At 39.9% G+C, this 19730-nt stretch overlaps 1 protein-coding gene across 1 annotated transcript in view; it reads right to left on the reverse strand.

The window, feature by feature from the left end:
* The window catches only part of fasn (fatty acid synthase), a 64814-nt gene extending 46419 nt beyond the window's left edge, over window positions 1-18395 (reverse strand). Inside the window, exons 1-2 of the mRNA XM_076759302.1 lie at window positions 18019-18395; window positions 12148-12283 (exon numbers count right to left, since the gene is read on the reverse strand). Coding sequence (XP_076615417.1) covers window positions 12148-12274 — 127 coding nt within the window. The 5' untranslated portion in view covers window positions 12275-12283; window positions 18019-18395. The remainder of the gene's footprint in view (window positions 1-12147; window positions 12284-18018) is intronic.
* Between the last annotated feature and the right edge of the window lie 1335 nt (window positions 18396-19730).

A 19730-nucleotide genomic window follows, 5' to 3' on the forward strand; every position in this document is an offset into this window, starting at 1 on the left:
TTATTTTGTATTTAATAGCCCAACACCCATTAACAGCTAACCGGTTCATTGTGAGCTGTGGAGCACATTGGACTGCTAGGGTTTCATTAGAAAAAACTGCGCCCATCCACTTATTGTAAAAGATTTAAATGTCCCTGACAAATGGGAGACATTCCAGTCATATATTATCTTTGCTTATAGGCCGTATTTTCTAATGTTTTTGTATCCAAGTCACTAATGGGGAAAACAATTTTTGAAATTGGTCCAGTATTAAGTGAGAGCACTGCAGCCGTGAAATGGGCTGTAACCCTACAGACTTTTGCTTGACATCAGTGCACATCCACTACAAGTGCCCCTGACAGGCTCAGATTGTGTTTCTAAGTGTCTGATAGCATTATAAAAATGACCCCTAAAGAAACAGAACTTTTTAAATCCTTTTTGTTTAACCAGAAACAGCCGCTATATCGCTTCACCACAGCCACCAGACTCTATTAATAGAAGCAGTAATTTTATCATTGTAAAACACTTCATTCAAACTCAATAGAACTCACCAAAACCTTGCTGGTTTGTCTTTCCAGTGTTCCAACAAACACCACCAACTCTAGCTTGGTCAAAGTAAGCCCTTAATCACAAGATTTAGATGAAAAGTGAAAATATCAGGAGAAGAGAGAGGGAGTGTGGACATCAGAGAAGCAGTGGGGTAAAATGTGTAGACCCAGAGTATTTTCACATCTTACCATGGATTTATTTTCAGAAGAGATTATGGCCAGAGAAATTAAAATTTATCAGACTTCAACAGATTTTCCGTGTAAAAATTGGTAATTACACAAAATGGAAACCCTGCTCCCAGTCAGCATTGATAAAGTCACTGGTGCCGGCATTATGACAAAAAGTTGTCGGCATAACACTCTGTCCCTGTCGGGATGTAGTCTTGTGAAAGCTGCTTGTTGGGCATTAACTTTATCCAAGCACATTTGCAGCTCATCCAGTTTAGCACGTTTACAGCTGTAATGACACTCAAGATTAGCCTTTTTCACCAAGTGCACCGCCACAAACTAATTTAGACAGATTGGCTTGCCTTTTACTTCAAAAAAAGTGAGAGTGCTCACTCAACAAGAAAAGGCTGTCTTAGTAAAGGGACTGAATTTTGCAATCACAACTGAACAGATACCTGTGGTAGACCTCCTCATGGCCACAGAATCAGCCATGAGAAAACAACAATTTGGCAGACACAGAGGCAGAACAACTGAGAGTATAGGCGCCTTGTCCAGTGCTAAAGCATTACTTTATCATCAAAGAAAGGAAGGCACTGACATCATGACAGAGAGACCAAAATATCACCATACACAAGGAAGGAGCCCCACTCAGACCCGTCAGTAGCAGCATCAACTCAGTTGCCTAGTAACCCAATTACTCCAGGATTTTGCCAACAAGGTGGGAAATTTAAAACTGGATTTGGGTGAAAGCATAGTACCTTATGATGTCACCTCATTCTTCACATGTATTCCCACCCTGGAAGGAGTGAAGACTGTAAGGAAAGGACTGCCACAAGACAGTACACTCTCCAACAGAACCAACCTCACCCCAGATCACATATGTGCCCTGCCTGACCTCTGACTGACAACCACATATTTCCAGTACAACCAGGGTTTCTACAGACAAGAGTCATGGCTGTGCCATGGAGTCACTGGTCTCTCCTAAAGTGGCCAATCTCTATACGGAAGAAGTAGAGAGCAGAGCCCTGATCTCCTTCACAGGACCTCCCCCCAGCCATCGGTTTAGGTATGTGGATGACACCTGGGTTGAAATTAGAACACAGGAAGTGGAAGCTTTCATGGATCACATCAGTGCAGTGGACAGCAACATCAAGTTCACTTGGGAGGATGTCAAAGGAGACAGTATGGTCTTTTTGGATTGCGCAGTGCACACTGAGGATGAGAGGAGCCTCAACATTGAAGTGGCTACAAAAACTTCCTTGACTAACTCAAAACTACAAAAAGATACAGAGCAGAAAGAGAAGAAAAGGACCGTAAACAGAACAACATTGTCATCTCTTACGTTGCAGGAGTATCTGAAAAACTCAGAAGGATTTTCAACACCACATCCCTGTGCACTTCAAGCCCACTAACACCCTGAGGCAGAAGCTTGTCCACCCTAAGGACAAAACGGCCAGACATAAGCAGAGTAATGTAGTGTATACAGTGCAACGCAGCAAGGCAAGCACAGACTTGTACACTGGGGAAACAAAGCAACCCTTTCACAAGTGCATGGCACAACACAGAAGAGCCAACACCTCAGGTCAAAACTCAGCAGTCCATCTACAGCTTGAGGACAAGGGACGTATTTGGGATATATAATGTACATATTTTGGCCAGGGAAGACTGATGATGGTTTGACAGAGGAGTGAAAGAAGCCATCCATGTCAAACTGGAAAGAACATCACTGAACAGAGGAGGTGGTCTAAGACACCACTTATCAGCCACTTACAATGCAGTACTGAGATCTCTCCCAGGGCAGCTTAACAGGCATTCACACCAGAACTCATGTGACCCAGTTGAATCACATGATCGGCAGGTGGGTCAACGACCCACCCCTTCTCACCCATCAACACCCATTGAGCCATCAACACCATGACTCATCTGACCCTAATGACTCGAATGATGCTGGGCGGAGCTATGATCCTATAAGAGGACAAATCCCTGGGACTTCCCACCAGTCAGTTAGAACTGAAGAAGCCTTTTGATTGAGAGGCGAAATGTCTTCTAGAAGTCCAGTTGCCTTTGGAAGCACTCAGAAATGTTACATTCTCTGTTTCTCCTTTCTATTCTCCCCACTCTCTCATTATGCCTGGTGTGTGGTCTCAGCAGCTTCAGCTGACCCAGTCCAACCCTTTCAGTCCATGAATGTGAGCTTAAGATGGTTGCCAGGCACTGAAGGACGAGTCTTTTATTCACAGACAGGAAAAATACTGTAAGGGAGGACTGGAGAGAGTGGATCAGCAGAGATGAAAAGATAAGTTATTAAAACTACGAAAAGATATAAAATCAAAACGTAAAACTAGAGTAGGGTGGATTGATACAAAAAGTTTTGGGCAATGCAGTTGCTAAATGCTTTTTATTGTTAAATCTGTTAGTTTAATCAGGTTCAGCGACCAACTAGAACTCACCAAAGCTATGGAAATGGGTGAGGCCACGTTCAGACCCAGTTTAGCCCTGTCAGCAAAAACACAGCCCCCTCATTTATTTGAATGGGCCTAGTCCGACCAGAGGGTGTCAATACTAAGTGTTTCAAGTACAGAATGTAGGGATGTCTGACAAAAAAGTTGCCGGACAGAGGTCCACCCAAGCGCCATGCAGAAAGGCGCCGCATCGGCCAAATAGACTGCTTTATAATTTGGACATTTTCCTACTCTTCACATAAAATTTCCCACTGCACATTCAAATGATTTTTCTGGTTGGTCATCTGAAATTGCAATGACAAGATCCACTGACTAGAAGAGCCTCTACTCATGCACAGATTACAAACACAGTCCACCTGCTTACCATCCCAACTTGTTTGGAAAATGACTGATTGATAGGAATATTCGTGTAGGAGAACAAGAGGCATACAACTGACCTTTTTCTCTCGCATTCCTTCAGAAGAGGTGGGGAGGAAAGACATTCCAACTACAAAGGTTTACCTATCACTTAAACTGTTTTCATGGAGATGCAAATCTTTTCTTCCAGCTCCACACCAGATGAGAAAGCGTTAAAACCATCAGGATGGACAATTAACAGGTCTCAAGAGGCCTCAAGACTGTTTTGTGTGTATGTGTGCTTTCTTTTCTACCACATCAGGATAATGCAAACTATATCTTTGATTCAACTTCGGATGTTCCCACAGCACTAAACTCATTATTTGTATGTTATCAGTGCTTTTCCCATGTTTCTAGCTTGTAAATACTGCCATCTAGAGATTAGTAGCAGTTAGGTTTTAGATATGTGACATTAGACAATTATAATTAGTAGTGCTTAATTCACCAAATATAATCTGCATTTCTTTGTTCCTTTGTTCTATTAGTTAGTTGTACTATTAGTTGTAATATAAGTTAGAATTGGTATTGAAGAATGTTGCCATTAATCAACGAAATGTGTCTGATGTATGTATATTTGTGCCAACATACATGCGGTAAACAATGTTGAAGTTTGATTGAAAATTAATCATTTAAACTCTGTGATTGACCATAGTGAGAATCAGATGAGTCCATCACACACAACTGTTAGTTAATGTTTTTTTTTTTATTTTAGGATGAAATAACAGTGTTCATCTAAAGTAAATCATTCTAAAGCGAGCGAAGGCCTGTTTATCACAGACACCCCCCGGCGCGCCAGAGGGTATAACTCCTGCAGCCCGCGGCAAACTTTTTTTTTTCTCTTGACTTCAATTGTGTTTACTTCACGTTTAGTTGTTTTCCTCTTCTCTTCAGAAAAAATGTTTTTCGCTAGTTCTTTTTCCAGTCTTCTTGTAACTTCAATATTTGCTCGCCATGTTAAACCGAACAACTTTTTCAAAGTTAAAACTGAACTCTTCTTTTCTTTAACCATTAAGGCATTCATGCATTTTTGCAGATATTTTCGAGCGGCCATTGAAAGTATTCTCAACTTTATTATTAACCGAGAAGTCAACCTCTTCGGACCAAAGTCCTGCAGCCAGCCTCAACCCATCTGTCTGGGTCAAATAGCCACCGAAAGAGCTACTCCTCTTCTGTTACCGACACCAAAGGAATAGCCCCTGAAGCATCTCTATCCAATATTAGCTCTCAACACTGTGCTCGACTGGTTCTTCCCGTTCAACCACAGTGCAGATTGGAGCGACGAGCGACAGCCGGGGCCCACTTTTGTCAGTTCGGGACAGGCCATCATCGGAGTGCTGCTGGCACAGAAGTAGGCATTTTCCATGCTGCACTGAATAAGCGTTGGTGTCGTAGGCTATAACAATCTCAATTTTCATTATACTCGCTTAGTCATTACTTCAAAAAATTAACACTACATTCGCGTCCTCATTCTCTTCAAAACTACTTCTCACTATCGCCAAAATCATTCATTTATTATCCTGCTACAGCTTCTTCATCTAGTTGTTTGTATTACATCATGTAATCCATATTATTCTTCATATCATTCATTATTCATATCCATTCTCATTATTGTGCCAAATAAATAATACTTTTCATTTAAGTCGCTGTCGGACAGTGTCCTTTTGAGCTGGAAATAGACGATCACTGTATCAAGACCTTACGCTTCAGAAGATGAGACTGATCTACCATTAATTCATTAATTATTTTTAAATAAACATTAAAAGAATAAATAAAATCCTTCTGAGCTGATGAAAGTTGGTGCCCCTTTCTATATTAACAAGTGCAAACATTAAACCCAAAGGTTTAATAACCTAATTCCCCTACATTTGTGACAAAATGTTGGCCTTTGTTCCAAATTCCTTTTGGTGTTTTTACACAGAGCCTCTGTCTGACTGAGAACAACTGAATGTAATTTCTCAGCCTTCTGTACTAATGAATCTGCATGTAGCTCTAGAACACAGACAAACAGGTTATGGTCAAATCATATATCAACTACATCAACTACATCAGAGAGATCATGAACGTTTACAACTTGACGTGATAAGACAGTCTAGATCAGTGATTCTCAACTGGTGGGTCCCATTTTCAGTGGGTTGTGGGCCTTTGCCTGGGCAACAAAAAAAAGAAAGAAAGTTAAGAAAAAATGGAGAAAAAAAACCAAAACGAAGTGCAAAGAACACCCGATATTTTCAAAACTGTGGCAAGATCTTGGTAGTGAGCATGAACAGGAGTTGTATCATGCCGAGGTACGCTGGCTTTCGAGGGGAAAGGTACTGTCCCGTTTTTATGAACTACAAGCTGAAATTGCAGCCTTTCTTGCCCAGAACAATTTGCCTCTTGCAGACCTGTTTAGCAACAGTATGTGGCTCACACAGGCTCGCACAAGCACTGTTGAGTTGAGTTAAAAAAGGCTGAAGTTACTGAATAGTTATGTATGTTGTGTTACCTTGTGTCCCTAAGATGCACTTTTTGGTTTTTAATTAAAATGCAGCTAATTGAGCGTAAAAGTTTGTTTTTTTTTGTTTTTGCGTTGTCACACTGTGATATTCTGTACTATCTCAGTTTTAAACTGCACCATCTTTTCATTTAATAAATTTGAGAAGTTGGAAATTTTCTTCAATTTGGGTCATGGCCTGTCATTAAGGGGTGATGCTGGGTCCCGAAGCCAGACCAATTGTTGAACCACTGATCTAGATGACAGTGCAAGGATTTGCTTATCATTTCAAAGTGAGAGTTTTATTTCATTGAGACAGATATGATTCCATCACAACTTTGTCATAATTATGTTACTGATTAAACAAAAATTGCTGGTGGTAACTCAGACTACACGAGCTGCTCGAAAGTACTGGGCAGATGGATACATTTTTTCATCAAGAAATAATTGCACACATCTCACATCTCCTACCCAACGCAGTAACGCTGTAACGCCAGAAATGAAAATGGTTGTACCACTAAGATATTTGGCAGCTGGAAAATGCAGCACTGCAGCAGTGATGACTACTTGGATCTGCCTCTTATTGTGGCGCAGTTCATCTCTGTTCAACTTGATGTCTGCACCCTGCAGGCTCACAAAAGGGCACTCATGGACACAGCAGGCTTCATCTGTGTTGCTGGTGTAATTGATGGGAGAGTTATGTTTATGGTAGAGTTATGTCAATTAATGTAGCTACTTACATAAGCTGGCCATCAGTCATTTAAATTGATGAAAGCTGAGCCATTGCCCCCCTGTTAATAGGCCCATCAAATAGATCACACACTAAAATGACCAGCCTGGTAACAAATGTAAGCAAATAAATACAACAACTACGCAGGTAGACCTGTGTTTTCAAACATCCTGAAGGCAACTTTTTAAAGTATGGCTTACAATTTATTCAACAGAGATGTTGTTTGTATAAAATAATGTTCATAATTACAGCATGCCTTAATAGAGACTAAATTCTATGATTAGCCCTTTCAATTTCACTGTCCATTATCACTAAGAATGCCATGTCTTTTTATCAACCGATCACACCTTTTAAAAGTATGCATCACATCTAGCAATGGGGTCAATCACGCCTCTTCATTTAGATAAAAACTGCAGTCCCATCCTTGCGAAGAGTTGCTGTGGGAATTTTCCTAAATTTCTCCTAAGCTAGGAATCCTTCCTAAAAAATTTTAGGCGAAATTAAGACGTCATGTGTAGGTATGTAAATCTTTTTGTTTATGTCAAAATAATAAAATAGTATGTCTCTCGTATTGTTTTTTTGTTTTGTGGGTATAATTATTAACAATAATAATAAATAATATATCCATTTGATCCTGTCAAAAGCCTTTTTTGCATCCACTGACAGGATTACATGGTCTCTGGCATTTATTTAACATACAAAACATTCAACAACCTATGTGCATTATGAAATGCTTGTCTGCCATGTACAAATCTGTTCTATCATTAGCGATGAGGCTGGGAGTGGTTGTTTCTATCCTCCAAGCCACGGCCTTACAGAGCATTTTGGCATCACGTTACATTAAAGATACAGGATGATGTGATGCTCTTTCTGGAGGAAATTTGCCTCGTTTTAACAGAAGATAAACTACTGAGAGTGAAGGCAGTGTTCAATTTACAAATGATTCAGTAAACATCTCTTGGACATGAGGTAATACTTTGCCTAAAAACTTCTTGTATATTTCTCTGGATAGGCCAGGTCGGGCACAGGTGCCTTTCCACTACTCATTCAGATTTACACAAATCTTCATAAATTGTTTGTAAAAGCAGTGTTTATTTCAACTGGATCAACTACATTTTTCCTATCTTCGAATTAAATGGAGTTAATAACTCTATTTGTTTGTAATCTTCTTAATTCTCCATGCTAACAGCTTTCCATCTTTTTCACCCTGGTCATAATATGATTACTTTAACCACAGCAAATTGGAAACTATTTTATTGGTAGTTTGCTCACTGTATTGGGATTTCAACAGGGAAAGCTCTTGTTGTTTTTCTGGGATATCACTGTGATAAACCTCCTCTTCTAACTCCATAACTTCTGGTTCAAGGGTGTTCAGTTTTATGTACTACACTTTGGATTTGTATTTAGTATAGCTTAGTTGGTTTGGTTTGTGTTTAAAGAGAAGTATTCAATCAGGGTACTGGAGCCATCTAGACTGAAAGCGAAATCTAGGTGGTGGGGGGGATTATATTAGGTACTTAGATTAAGGTGATTGCAGCATGGTCCGACAACAAGATACTGTCATACCAGCATTTCTCAATCTTTGGTAGTAGACCATTAGATTATAAAATAATCTATTTTGGAGTAAATTTCATATGTTTTTGAGAAGCATGTATAATCTTTTATATTTGGGTTAAGGTATCTCCAAATATCAGTTGTATTCAAATCGACAAGTTATTTAATAGTTTTTCTTATTTGCTGGTGAGAAGCATCCAGCATACAGTTAAAGACATAGCCAGTTATATTGGTTAATTGAACAAGGTAGGATAATAAGGAGAGAAAAACAAGACTTTAAACAAGACTTTTTTAATGTATGATGTGATTTTAGATTATAAGTTAGACTGTCTTCTTTTAACCGAGACATGGCTTGGCACTGACGCACCTGTTGTTCTTACCGAGGTTTCCCCACCAAATTTAAATTTTTTATTTTCTACTAGAGGGGGCAGAAAAGGAGGTGGAACTGCATCAATCACAAATAACGCGCAGAGAATTTTTAAACCTTTTACATTGTCTAGATTTTGAGCAGCACATCACGCAGCCAACTCACAACAACCTGGACCTGGTCATAACCCATGGCCTGTCCATTGGTGTGTCCTCTGTTGTCGACCTGGCTGTGTCTGACCACTACTGTGTGTTTTTTAACATTAGCAGTTTTAACCAGCAGGAGGTCCCGGTGAGAACAGTGAGGAGGCGCTACCTAACTTCTGAAGTGGCTGCAAATTTTATTGAGATTTTACAGAGCACTCCTGCTGACATTTTACCTGCACCCTGTGATTTTATCGTTGACAATTTTAACAGCAAACTGAAGTCCACTCTCGACTCAGTAGCTCTACTTTTAACCAAAACAATAAAAAGAAAACCTACACCCCTGTGGAGACACAACGATAAACTACATGAACTGAAAAGACTTTGCAGGAGAGCCGCAAGGAGATGGAGGAAATCAAAATTAACTGTCCACCTTGAGACATTACGGCAACAACTCAAAACCTACAATAATGCAGTTAAACAGGCAAGAATTTCTCATTTCTCACAACTCATCATAGACCACAAAAACAACCCCCAGTTCCTCTTCTCCACCTTTGATATTTTAACAAGCACAAATTTTAATAAAGCTTTTAACATGCCATCAGACGCTCTTTGTGAAAACTTTGCAGACCACTTCAGAACCAAAATCAAGGACATCAGATCCAGCCTTTTATTCCAACAAGTTTTATCTGTTAACACACCTGAATTGTTGTCCTTGCCTGAGGAAACACTGGAGAGTTTTTCCCTGGTTGATGCGAGGACACTTGGTCGAGTTTTCTCCATAGAAAACCCAACGACCTGCCTTTTAGATCCAATTCCAACATCGCTTTTAAGGAACAGCTTCTAAACATTATGAATTGCTCTCTTCAGACGGGTGTCTTCCCCACCACCTTTAAAACAGCTGTGTTGAAGCCCCTTCTGAAGAAAAGCACTCTAGACCCCAACGTTTTTAATAACTACCGACCTGTATCCAACTTACCCTTTTTAAATAAAATTCTAGAAAAACTGGTTTTTAACCAAATCAATGACTTTTTAAACAGAAACAACATTTTAGAGAGACATCAGTCTGGTTTTAGGATGAACCGCGGTACCGAGACAGCACTTTTAAAGAACGACATCAGGTGGAACTTAGATAACAAGAAACTCACAGTCTTGGTTCTACTGGATCTAAGGGATCTTTGATACAGTAGACCATCACATTTTATTAAATAGACTCAGACACCTGGTTGGCCTCTCTGGTACTGTTTTTAACTGGTTCCACTCTTATCTCACAGACTGATGTTTTTATGTAAGTATGGATAGGGTATATGGATATGGATAGGGGATATGGATACTTGTGCGGCACGGTTGCGCAGCAGGTAGTGCGCGTGCCTCACAGCAAGAAGGCTGGGCAGGGGGCTCCCCACCTTGGTGTGGGGGTCCACCTGTCTGTTGGAGTCGGGGCGGCCCAGGTGCCGGCACCCCCTGTGGTCATAGTCTGTAACAACTCCTCCCAGTGTGGACGGCCCCAAAGGTAGCGTTTTCCCCGATCCTCAGTGCCTTGCCATGTCTCACTACTGTGTATGTGTGCGTGTGTGTGTGTGTGCATGTGTGGGTGTGGTTGTGGGTGTGCATATGTACATATGGAGGGTGGGAGGGATGGATTTTCTCTGTTTTTATGTTTTCCTTTATAATGTTTTTAACTGCTGTAAAGCACTTTGTGTTGCATTTTATCGTGTATGAAAAGTGCTATCTATGTAAAGTGATTGATTTGATTTGATTTGAGAAAAAGGTTTTGATAAAACGAGATCATCTCCATTTGGAGCATATACACTTATTAAGTTGATCTGGGTGGCTACTATGGCACCAAATATAATCTACCACCTTAATGAACCTATTAATTGTTTTATAACTTAAGAGGACTGATTTATGAATTAGTATCATGATCTCCCTGGAATGAGACGTAAAAAAAGCTGTATAAACTTGCCCTGGCGACCTTTTTTCAATTCTGTTAATATCCTTTTGTACCGAGTGAGTTTTCAGTAGGAAACATATAGTTTACGCTTGTAAAGAACAGGTGGCCTAGCTACCATTGTATGAATGTGTGTGAGAGTGGGTGAATGCAGACTTGTTTTGTAAAAGTGCTTTGAGTGGTCGTCGGAGTAGAAAAGCACTATGTAAATAGGATAGCATGACTGAAAAAAAATTAGTTAAAATCTTATCTCTGAGATCTTAACCCGCTCTGAGAACGCAGCACAAAGATCAATTTACCTTGGTTATGCAGCACATTTGATCCACACTGTAGCAATGTGTAAAGCTCACTGTAGCTCAAGTACTGAAACCTAGCAGAAGCACATTCACTAACACTGGAGACATACAGAATATAAGCTCGACTTTCAGTAAATCTGAGGGGGAAGAAAAAGACAAAACAAAAAAGAGGTTCACTCCTTTCAGCCATTCACTCTATACATACTATACATGATAGTATATTCCTGTTACAGTGGTCACACATAGGAATAATGCCCGAGATAGGTCTCTCTTAAGGTCTAACTTGATAGGACTTTTGTGTTTAACACCAAGGTCATCATATTAACTGTCCACTGCGAGAGTTCACGTAATAAAACAGAGGATAACATGTAATATGCTCATTTAATAAACAGAGGATAACATTTTTTTTTTAAAGGGCCTATCACCATAGGGTGAGACAAAAAAAATCTTGGGGAGTGGTAAATGTATTTTAATAGCACTTTTCTAGTCTGACGACCACTTAAAGCGCTTTTACAACACAAGCCTGCATTCACCCCTTCACACATTCATTCATACGATGGTGGCTAGGCCATCTGCTCAAGCTTGCTCGCATGAGCTACGTCCTGGTGGTCCACATTAGCAACACTGCTAGTGTTGATTGTGGCAATGCTGGTGGTGTTGGTTTTGTGCCAGCGCTATGAATACTTGTTGTACACATTCAGGGTTTTTGGTGGCACAGCTTTTGACTAAGCTTTTCCCAAATATAAAAATAAAATCGTGCAAGCTGTCAGTAGTTTTCAAGTGTTTTGTCAGACAGCTAGCAATGAGCCAAATTAACCTCAACACTCCTTAAACGGAAGTCTTGTTACTGCTTTTTGTGTTTGTGTTGTTGCGTGTTGGGAGGACTACATGGTAATACGGCACCTTTACTGCATTTTCATCCTCAATGACTCCAACTACTACAAGGCAACATTATAGTGTACTTTATATTTAATTACCAATCCATAGATCAAACATTCATCATTCTTTGTTCCACGCAGTGCAGACATGCATTTCTTACCCTCACTAATCAGTCAAATTCAGCTTGTTGAGGGGCCTCACCTGGTGTCCACCGCCGGTTGTCCTCGGTCACCATGTCCACACCATTGATGAGGTTTTCCCAGAATTCCTCCAGGTTGTTAGACTCGGGCAAACGGCCCGATATCCCTGCTATGACAATCTCATCCATGCTGAATTACTGTGAAAAGAGAGACAGATTAACAATAAGAGCGGCATATTTTATACACACTGTAATGAATATGATCATGGTTTAAAGGTTCACCTTTATTGTCATTACACAATTAAAATGCAGCTGTAGCCTCATCCACACTCCATGGACAGAAAGTATGAGGAAAAAATTTTCAACACAATATTAACTGATCAAAAATTAAGTCCTCAGTTGAACAAGGGATGGTTTTCTATGCTAAAGATCAACATATTCATGTCTTCAAAGTTATGCTATATTCATATTTAACTTTGAAGATATTTGGATTCAATATGAAATAAATTCAATGCATTAGGTCAATAACAATCTCACAGCTTCCGTAAAGGTTAACTGCTCTCTCTCAGAAAGAATCATATTACAGAGAGGAAATTATTAAAAATTATTTAAAAGGGCGAAATGAACGGATTCATTTAGAGGTTTCCAAATGAGGGCTTATTTATTACAAAAAACCAACCATTTTTTAAAAAATGAGGACAAAATTTAAGCTATTATGAAAATATTTGATGTCATTCCCAGAACTGTGTCAATCTTGTAGCGTTGTTTGATGGCTGAACGAAGAGATCCCAGAAAACATGAGGCATGATATGTCAGCAACACACCAACTGACAACACAATCACTGAGATGGAGAGGATTTATTTGGAAGAATCATATTTGTTATTTTATCACACCCAAAATTAAAAGTAAACAGAACCAAAACACACACATTTTCTGGAAATGCACAAAAATACCATCTTTCTGGAATGACATACAATCAACTTTCTGTGAGGTTATGTAATCCCTAGATCTTGTCTTGTATTGTACCTGGGACATTTGGAAGGACAAATAACGCCCCAGAAAATCTTACCTTAAAAATAGAAATGTAATAAAAATTTCTGATACATTTCACTGAAACGCCATACTTCCACCCCATGCATGAGCATGTGACAGCCCTGTAGGACACATTTATTTGCAATTGATGACCCTGGATCATTTTTGAAATGTGATTCCGCCAATATATGCCACTGATTCACAACATTTGCAAATCACTTATGTAAAACGGGCCCCTTGAGAGTACTCTCAGAGACTTGCCCAGCCTTAAGTGGCTCAGCTTTCCTCAATTTCTGTGAAGGGGGTCTGCAGGGTGTGGACATCAAGTGGAAGAGGCAGATCTAAGTCATTGCTGCTGCACTGCTGCATTTCCAGCTGCCAAATATCTTAGTGGTATGATCACTTTCTTTTCTGGCATTATAGCATCACCGCATTGGCCAGGGGATGTCAGAGCATCTCGCATGAGAGCGACAACAAACATGATCCTTATATGATTTAATCTGTAGTGTTTTATTAACTCGGTCATTCAGTGGAGAATATTTCCTCTACCTCCTTCTTCTTCTATCATTTTCTCCTCAACCTAAGAAATTCTTAAGCCACTTAAAAGTCCTCCTCCATACTCCTAAAAGTTTTTCACCTTAAGAGCTCTCTTAAGGGCTAAGATGGTTAGTGAGTAACTTTTATCTTTACCAGGATATAGTCTTAACTCTTAGGGGAAAACTTCATTATTCTAAGAATTTTCTTAGAATACACTAAGACACTAAGAGCAACTCTCTGCACTAGGAATCTTTATGAATATGGCCTTTGGTGTCTACTGGATAACAAAAAGACAATTTTTTTGCAGGCTACTTTCTGAAATACCCCCATTTTGTAGGATAAATATTTGTTAAGAAAGAAACCCACAGAACATTTTTTAATAACTTTAAGAAATCCTCAGAAATGGAATTTGAATATCTGAATGCACGTGTGGTTTCCCACACAGCTGATATTGAGGATAACTGGTTCAATGAAGACATGCACTACTGGCAGTCACATTGCATCAGTGCAACACTCACTGATATTGTAAAAATAATGCAGTTTCAATGAAAAACAAAATATATGGAACAGCCAAATGCCTTGAAATTCTTAATCACAGCAAAACATGAAATGTGACATTTCTAAAAGGCCCCTGAGGAAGTAATTTCATAGTATCAATTTACACCAGTCACTTTACAGTGCTGAAGCATATGTAACTGTGTTAGCGACTGGCATGTTTAGAAATGAGGAGTCCCACTGATCACGCATGAAAGGCCATTCAGAGCAGATGGAGTCTGCTGACAGACTAGTCTGTGTACATGACTGAGCATGTTGTACTGTGTGTGTGTGTGTGTGTGTGTGTGTGTGTGTGTGTGTGTGTGTGTGTGTGTGTGTGTGTCTGTGTCTTGGTCTTTGTTCCTTTTTTAGGCCAGGCCTTTCAATGACAGCAGGGCCAGACCTATCAAGCTAGCAGCTTGGAGAGAGAGCTACTGTAAATTACACCATGTCCTTACCTCAATGTAGAACAGCCACGATGGCTACCATAATCCTAAGACTGCTCCTTCATAACATACTGCACACACCTCAGAGATGTTCAGCAAATTGCCTTAGCTCACATGCCCTGGCATACAGAATTAAGTAGACTTTCCTGTTGCTGACTTTCTCCTCTTGAATTGTCATTTTCATTGAGACAGGGAAGGTAATATTCAATATTTGTTCAAGCTTTATGATGTTGTGTTATTGTCAATAGACAGAAACTGGTACAAGCCAAACAAAAGTCTAAAATTCACTTCAACTTTGGTAAACACATTCTACTATGGAAGACAGTGACTGGGGCAGTTCCCCCTGACAGCAGCTGGAGCCAAAGTGGAAACTTCAGATGACAGTCAGTTCTGGTGGCTGGCTATATATCAGAGGATAAGGTGACACTAAGCTGACACTATACATATAATACATACACACTACATACATAAATCATGCATAACACAGAATGGGGTGAAAGGAAAAAACAAATGGACTGTATTTACACAGTGCTTTTCTAATGTTACAGACCACTCAAAGCAATTTATAACAAGAGCCAGCATTCACCCATTAACACACACTCTCACACACCAATGGTACAGATATTTGAGGTTCAGTTTCTTGCACTTCGACATGTAGACTGGGCCAGGGATCAAATCATCAACCTTCTGATTAGTGGACAACTACTCTAATGCTTAAACACAGCAGGTCTGTCAGTAATCCACCTCCACACCTCCAGCTATATTAAAGAATTTGAACAAAGCTCGACAATAAGGAAGACAAAAAAGTCAGTTTCACAATACAGGTAATGCTTGAATTGTTTCTTTTCTTCTATGTAAATTTGAAAAAATAGACACAATGAGAATCACACTCTGAGTCCAGGTACAGGCAAGACAGTCAAAGTATGACAGGCTGTACTGGCTCTTTCTGTGGCTCAGTGGCTGAAAGGATTTGGGCTCCAGGATACACTATCTGGGATTAGACCTTATGTAGGACCTTCTGTACAATATCTAGCCTTACCTGACCCATATCACACACTAACACTCAGCACATGACTGCAAAAAGGAGACTATATACTAGCTCCATGCTGGGCTGGTCAACATGTACGTTACCTGGGTTACTGTTATCTCATAATTACTGGGAAAATCTGTTGAAATCTGACATATTCAAATCTCTCCATTCATAATGTCCAGAGAAAATAATGCCCTTTGTCCACATGGTCTAGCCTCTGCAAAAAGAGCATGCTTCGATTAGATGCTGCATAATGCACATGCTCATACTGAATGCCATAGCGTGCCTAACCACCACAACAGCCAATAGCGATGAGCAAAAAAGTCATTTTGTGAAACGGGATGTCATATAGCCAGCTATCATTTGCTCTTTAGCTCAGTAAAGACAGATAACATATGACTGGATGATTTTTTCTAACATTTGCTCAGCACTAAACTGTGTCTGCCCCACAACACCTCATGCTGCACTGAACATCATTCCACATTCTATTCAACAAGGATGACTACACTGTCTTCTACAATTACCCCTTATTACATTCCCATCAGCCTTAACATTCTGGATATTAGACTGCTGAGCTCACCCAGCAGCAACAACACATTGCTTGACACACAACACAACAAAAAATACCAAACTCAGCAACTACAGTATATGATCATCTTCCTCAAAGTGAAGAAGACAAACTTGTTCTTGGATTGCAGAGTTGAAACCAGTTCATATCACTTCCAGGTGAGTTTCTCTTTCTTGCACGGTTATAGTGCAAGGTTAAAACTCAATCTAAATCTAAAAATGTTTTAGTTAATTATGTTTTGTTGTGTAATTGGTGACTGACACACACACTCCACTCACACTCATATACACACACAGACACACAGACACAGACACACACACACACACACACACCCAGCTGATTCCTCAACCACATGTTAAAGTGAACAAATTATACTGAAATTATTCCAGTGTCTTGATGTCATTATTAATTTCTTGGCATAATTAAACTATGTTGTAGCCATAACCTCTTGTACCATAATACATGAAGGATTTTCAAATACTTCAAATACTTTTAAATCCCAATACAATGGTCTTCATTTTGTTTATTGTCATCTAGCAGCCATGCCCTTCTGTATCACACAAGCAAAGGCAACATTAAAATCAGTGGAGGAAACACTGGCTCTGCACTCTGAATTAATTAATGTGGCATTCATTCTCCAGTCACCCAGGAACTTCAGGTCGTAAAGCTCAGGTCTAGGGTGGCTGGTGGCTTCAATGACCTACAAGTCTGCATGTGGGGCAAAAACCTCCTGTATTGTCTTGATAATTACTTATTACCTGTATCTCACCCCTGTTACACAATGCCAGAAGCAAAGAACCATTGCAGCATTTGATGGCATGACTGCAACATGAATATCAGTGGTCATCATCAGTATTACAATGACAACCCACTTGTATGTTATGTACCACATACTGAACTGTGACCATCACAGCTCAACCATGCACTAAAATTACAATTAGGATTAGCTAGTTTTGGATAGCAATTTTTTTTTTCCAACAGTGGAGATGATGTGATGCAGCAAACAAATTTTAATAAGATCAGGGCAAATGGAATAAATAAGTTACTGAAATCTGAAAGCACAACAATTTCTTTAAATCTTCTGAGGCAGATATATCCCTTTCTGACCGATTATTGAGCAGTGGAACTATATTTCACGGTTGTTGTTGTTTTTTTTTTTTTTGTTTTTTTTTTCTGAATAGTGGCATTTATTACAGTAAGAGTTATCATCTGGGTACAGTCAAAGCATAACTGCCCAAATGACCTACGTACGGACTATGGCGTCGAGACAAACACACAAATCTTCGTTATGTTTTGGGAACATTTTAAAGTGGCCTTTTTTAATTGCAACGGTTTCTATGCTATAATGTAATGAAGAATAATTTGAGAATACGCAATATCAGAAGGACTGTAGAATGATTTATAGTTTGGGACTCAATATAATCCATTAACATCGATAATCTTCATAGAAGCTAGCAGACACTGAGAACCATTTCCAAAAGTAATAATTCATGGAAATAAAAGCTGCATGGTGATATGTATGCAGAATACAAACGTTATTGTTGACCCCAAGATTTTGACCCCTCCCCTCGCAAATGTCAAGTCACAGTTACTTGGAGGAGCATTTTCTCTTGCACATAACGCAAATCAGTGTTGATTACAGCGATAACATAATAAACGGGCAGATTTATGTAGCGCGTAATTCAGCGAAGCCGATGACTGTTCTGACACGAATAGAAAAGAAATACAGTCAGGCATACTGGGCAGGGACGGCCTTATCAGCCAAATAAACGTTAGCGAACTCACCTGTCTTGTCCACACCGGTAAGATGTTTCAGGAAAATCACGAAATCGAACCGCTTAATGAAATTTTAGCGGTTGTTTGACATGTACTCTCTTGGTTGTTTACTTAGCTATCCCACGGTGGTGTTCCTGTTACGGTAACGTTAACTGTTGGGAGGAAAGTCTATCTCTGTCGTTTCCTTGCCTATAAGTAAACGTTAGTCTTCGTGCTTCTTTGAATCTTTTCCTCTGATGAATTTAAATAGCTCACGTTCTGCCTGGCCACGCCACATGGGCTGACAGCTTGGCTTGGCAGCACAGTCCAATGAGAATAGAGGCAGGGCTCTCGGATCCAGCCAGTGATGGAGTAATTCGTTAAACGCCCCCATAGTCACTGAGAGGAAAAAAAATAAAAGTATTGAGACGGGGTTACTCGAGTTCAAACTGATTCTCTTCTCCACTGTCGCCCCGCCCCGCCGGACGATCAGACTGCAGGCGACATCAGACGACAAAATGGCACGGAGTGTTTATTTGCCTTAAAGTTAACACCAGATGTGTGAAAACTATGTGGTCGCTGCAGTTAATTCGTGTCTAAATCGCATAAACCAGCTGCAAATAACGTGCTGAATCAAATAAAACAAGGTATTCGACCATAGGCTATTACTTTTTATAGTATTTTTATTTTGTTGGTTGTCTAAAGGCATATCTCTCAGTCTGTCAGCCCTTGAGACTAGGTTGTATTTGTCCTCATCCACTTGCAGTACCTTACCTTGGCATGGATGGGGCCTATGTGTCAAATGTTTATGAACATACCAGGGCGTACCTACCTTTCATTAATTTACGTACATATAATTGTTAATATTGGTGGAACTTGTGGTACTTAAAATGTAATAGGGACCCCATTTGGAAAACACTGACTTTACTGGGATAAAATGGTATCGAGAAGCAGTACCTGAGCAATGTTCATGTCAAAACTTGTGATGTACTGTGCAGGAATTAACAAAAATTACATAAAAAAAATATTCACCCAACAGCTGATAGAAAGTTAGACGCTTTTTGCTAACTGACTGCTCAATCTGACAAGAATTGAAGTTTTTCCCCTGGATTATACTTTTCATCGTGGGATGCGGTCAGAAACTGACTAAAAGCCACTAGTCGGACTGTTCTTAAATCCACACAGAGACGTTTTCATTTTAAAACACACAGGGTTAACTTTTGCTATTTTTACGTCTTGCGTCTACCTCACTGGGGCATTTCAAAATCCCTAAAACGGAGACATTTGGAGTGATCATCGCTTCCGCTTTGGTTCGAAACCTTGGTTGTATTTAGTCTGGACGCGTGGAGACGGAGGATTTTGGCAGCGATGACGTAGCACCCAAGCTCGCATACTGATTGGATTTCATCCCCCACGTCCATATCACGTGACCCGTGACAAGAAGAAATTAAACGCCATCGGCCTGTTCATGTATCTGGGAGCCTTGGCTGTCTGCCCTTAATGTAACGTACGTATAGGCGTTGATATGCTAGTAGCTGTTATGCAGTAATATTTCGCAATTTTATCATGCTACTACTGCCCAGATGCGCAGGAGACAAACGCCATACACCGGCACGCGTAAGCTCAGTGTATGTGAATGGTCAAGTGATAAGCAATTTCAGCTACTAGAGTATGGTGACATGAGAATAAGTGGGGACGCATGTGACCAAATTTTCATCCTCGTTTCACGTAGATTTCAACTT

The sequence above is a fragment of the Chaetodon auriga genome, chromosome 20, assembly GCF_051107435.1.
Source record: "Chaetodon auriga isolate fChaAug3 chromosome 20, fChaAug3.hap1, whole genome shotgun sequence".
NCBI classification, from domain to species: domain Eukaryota; kingdom Metazoa; phylum Chordata; class Actinopteri; order Chaetodontiformes; family Chaetodontidae; genus Chaetodon; species Chaetodon auriga.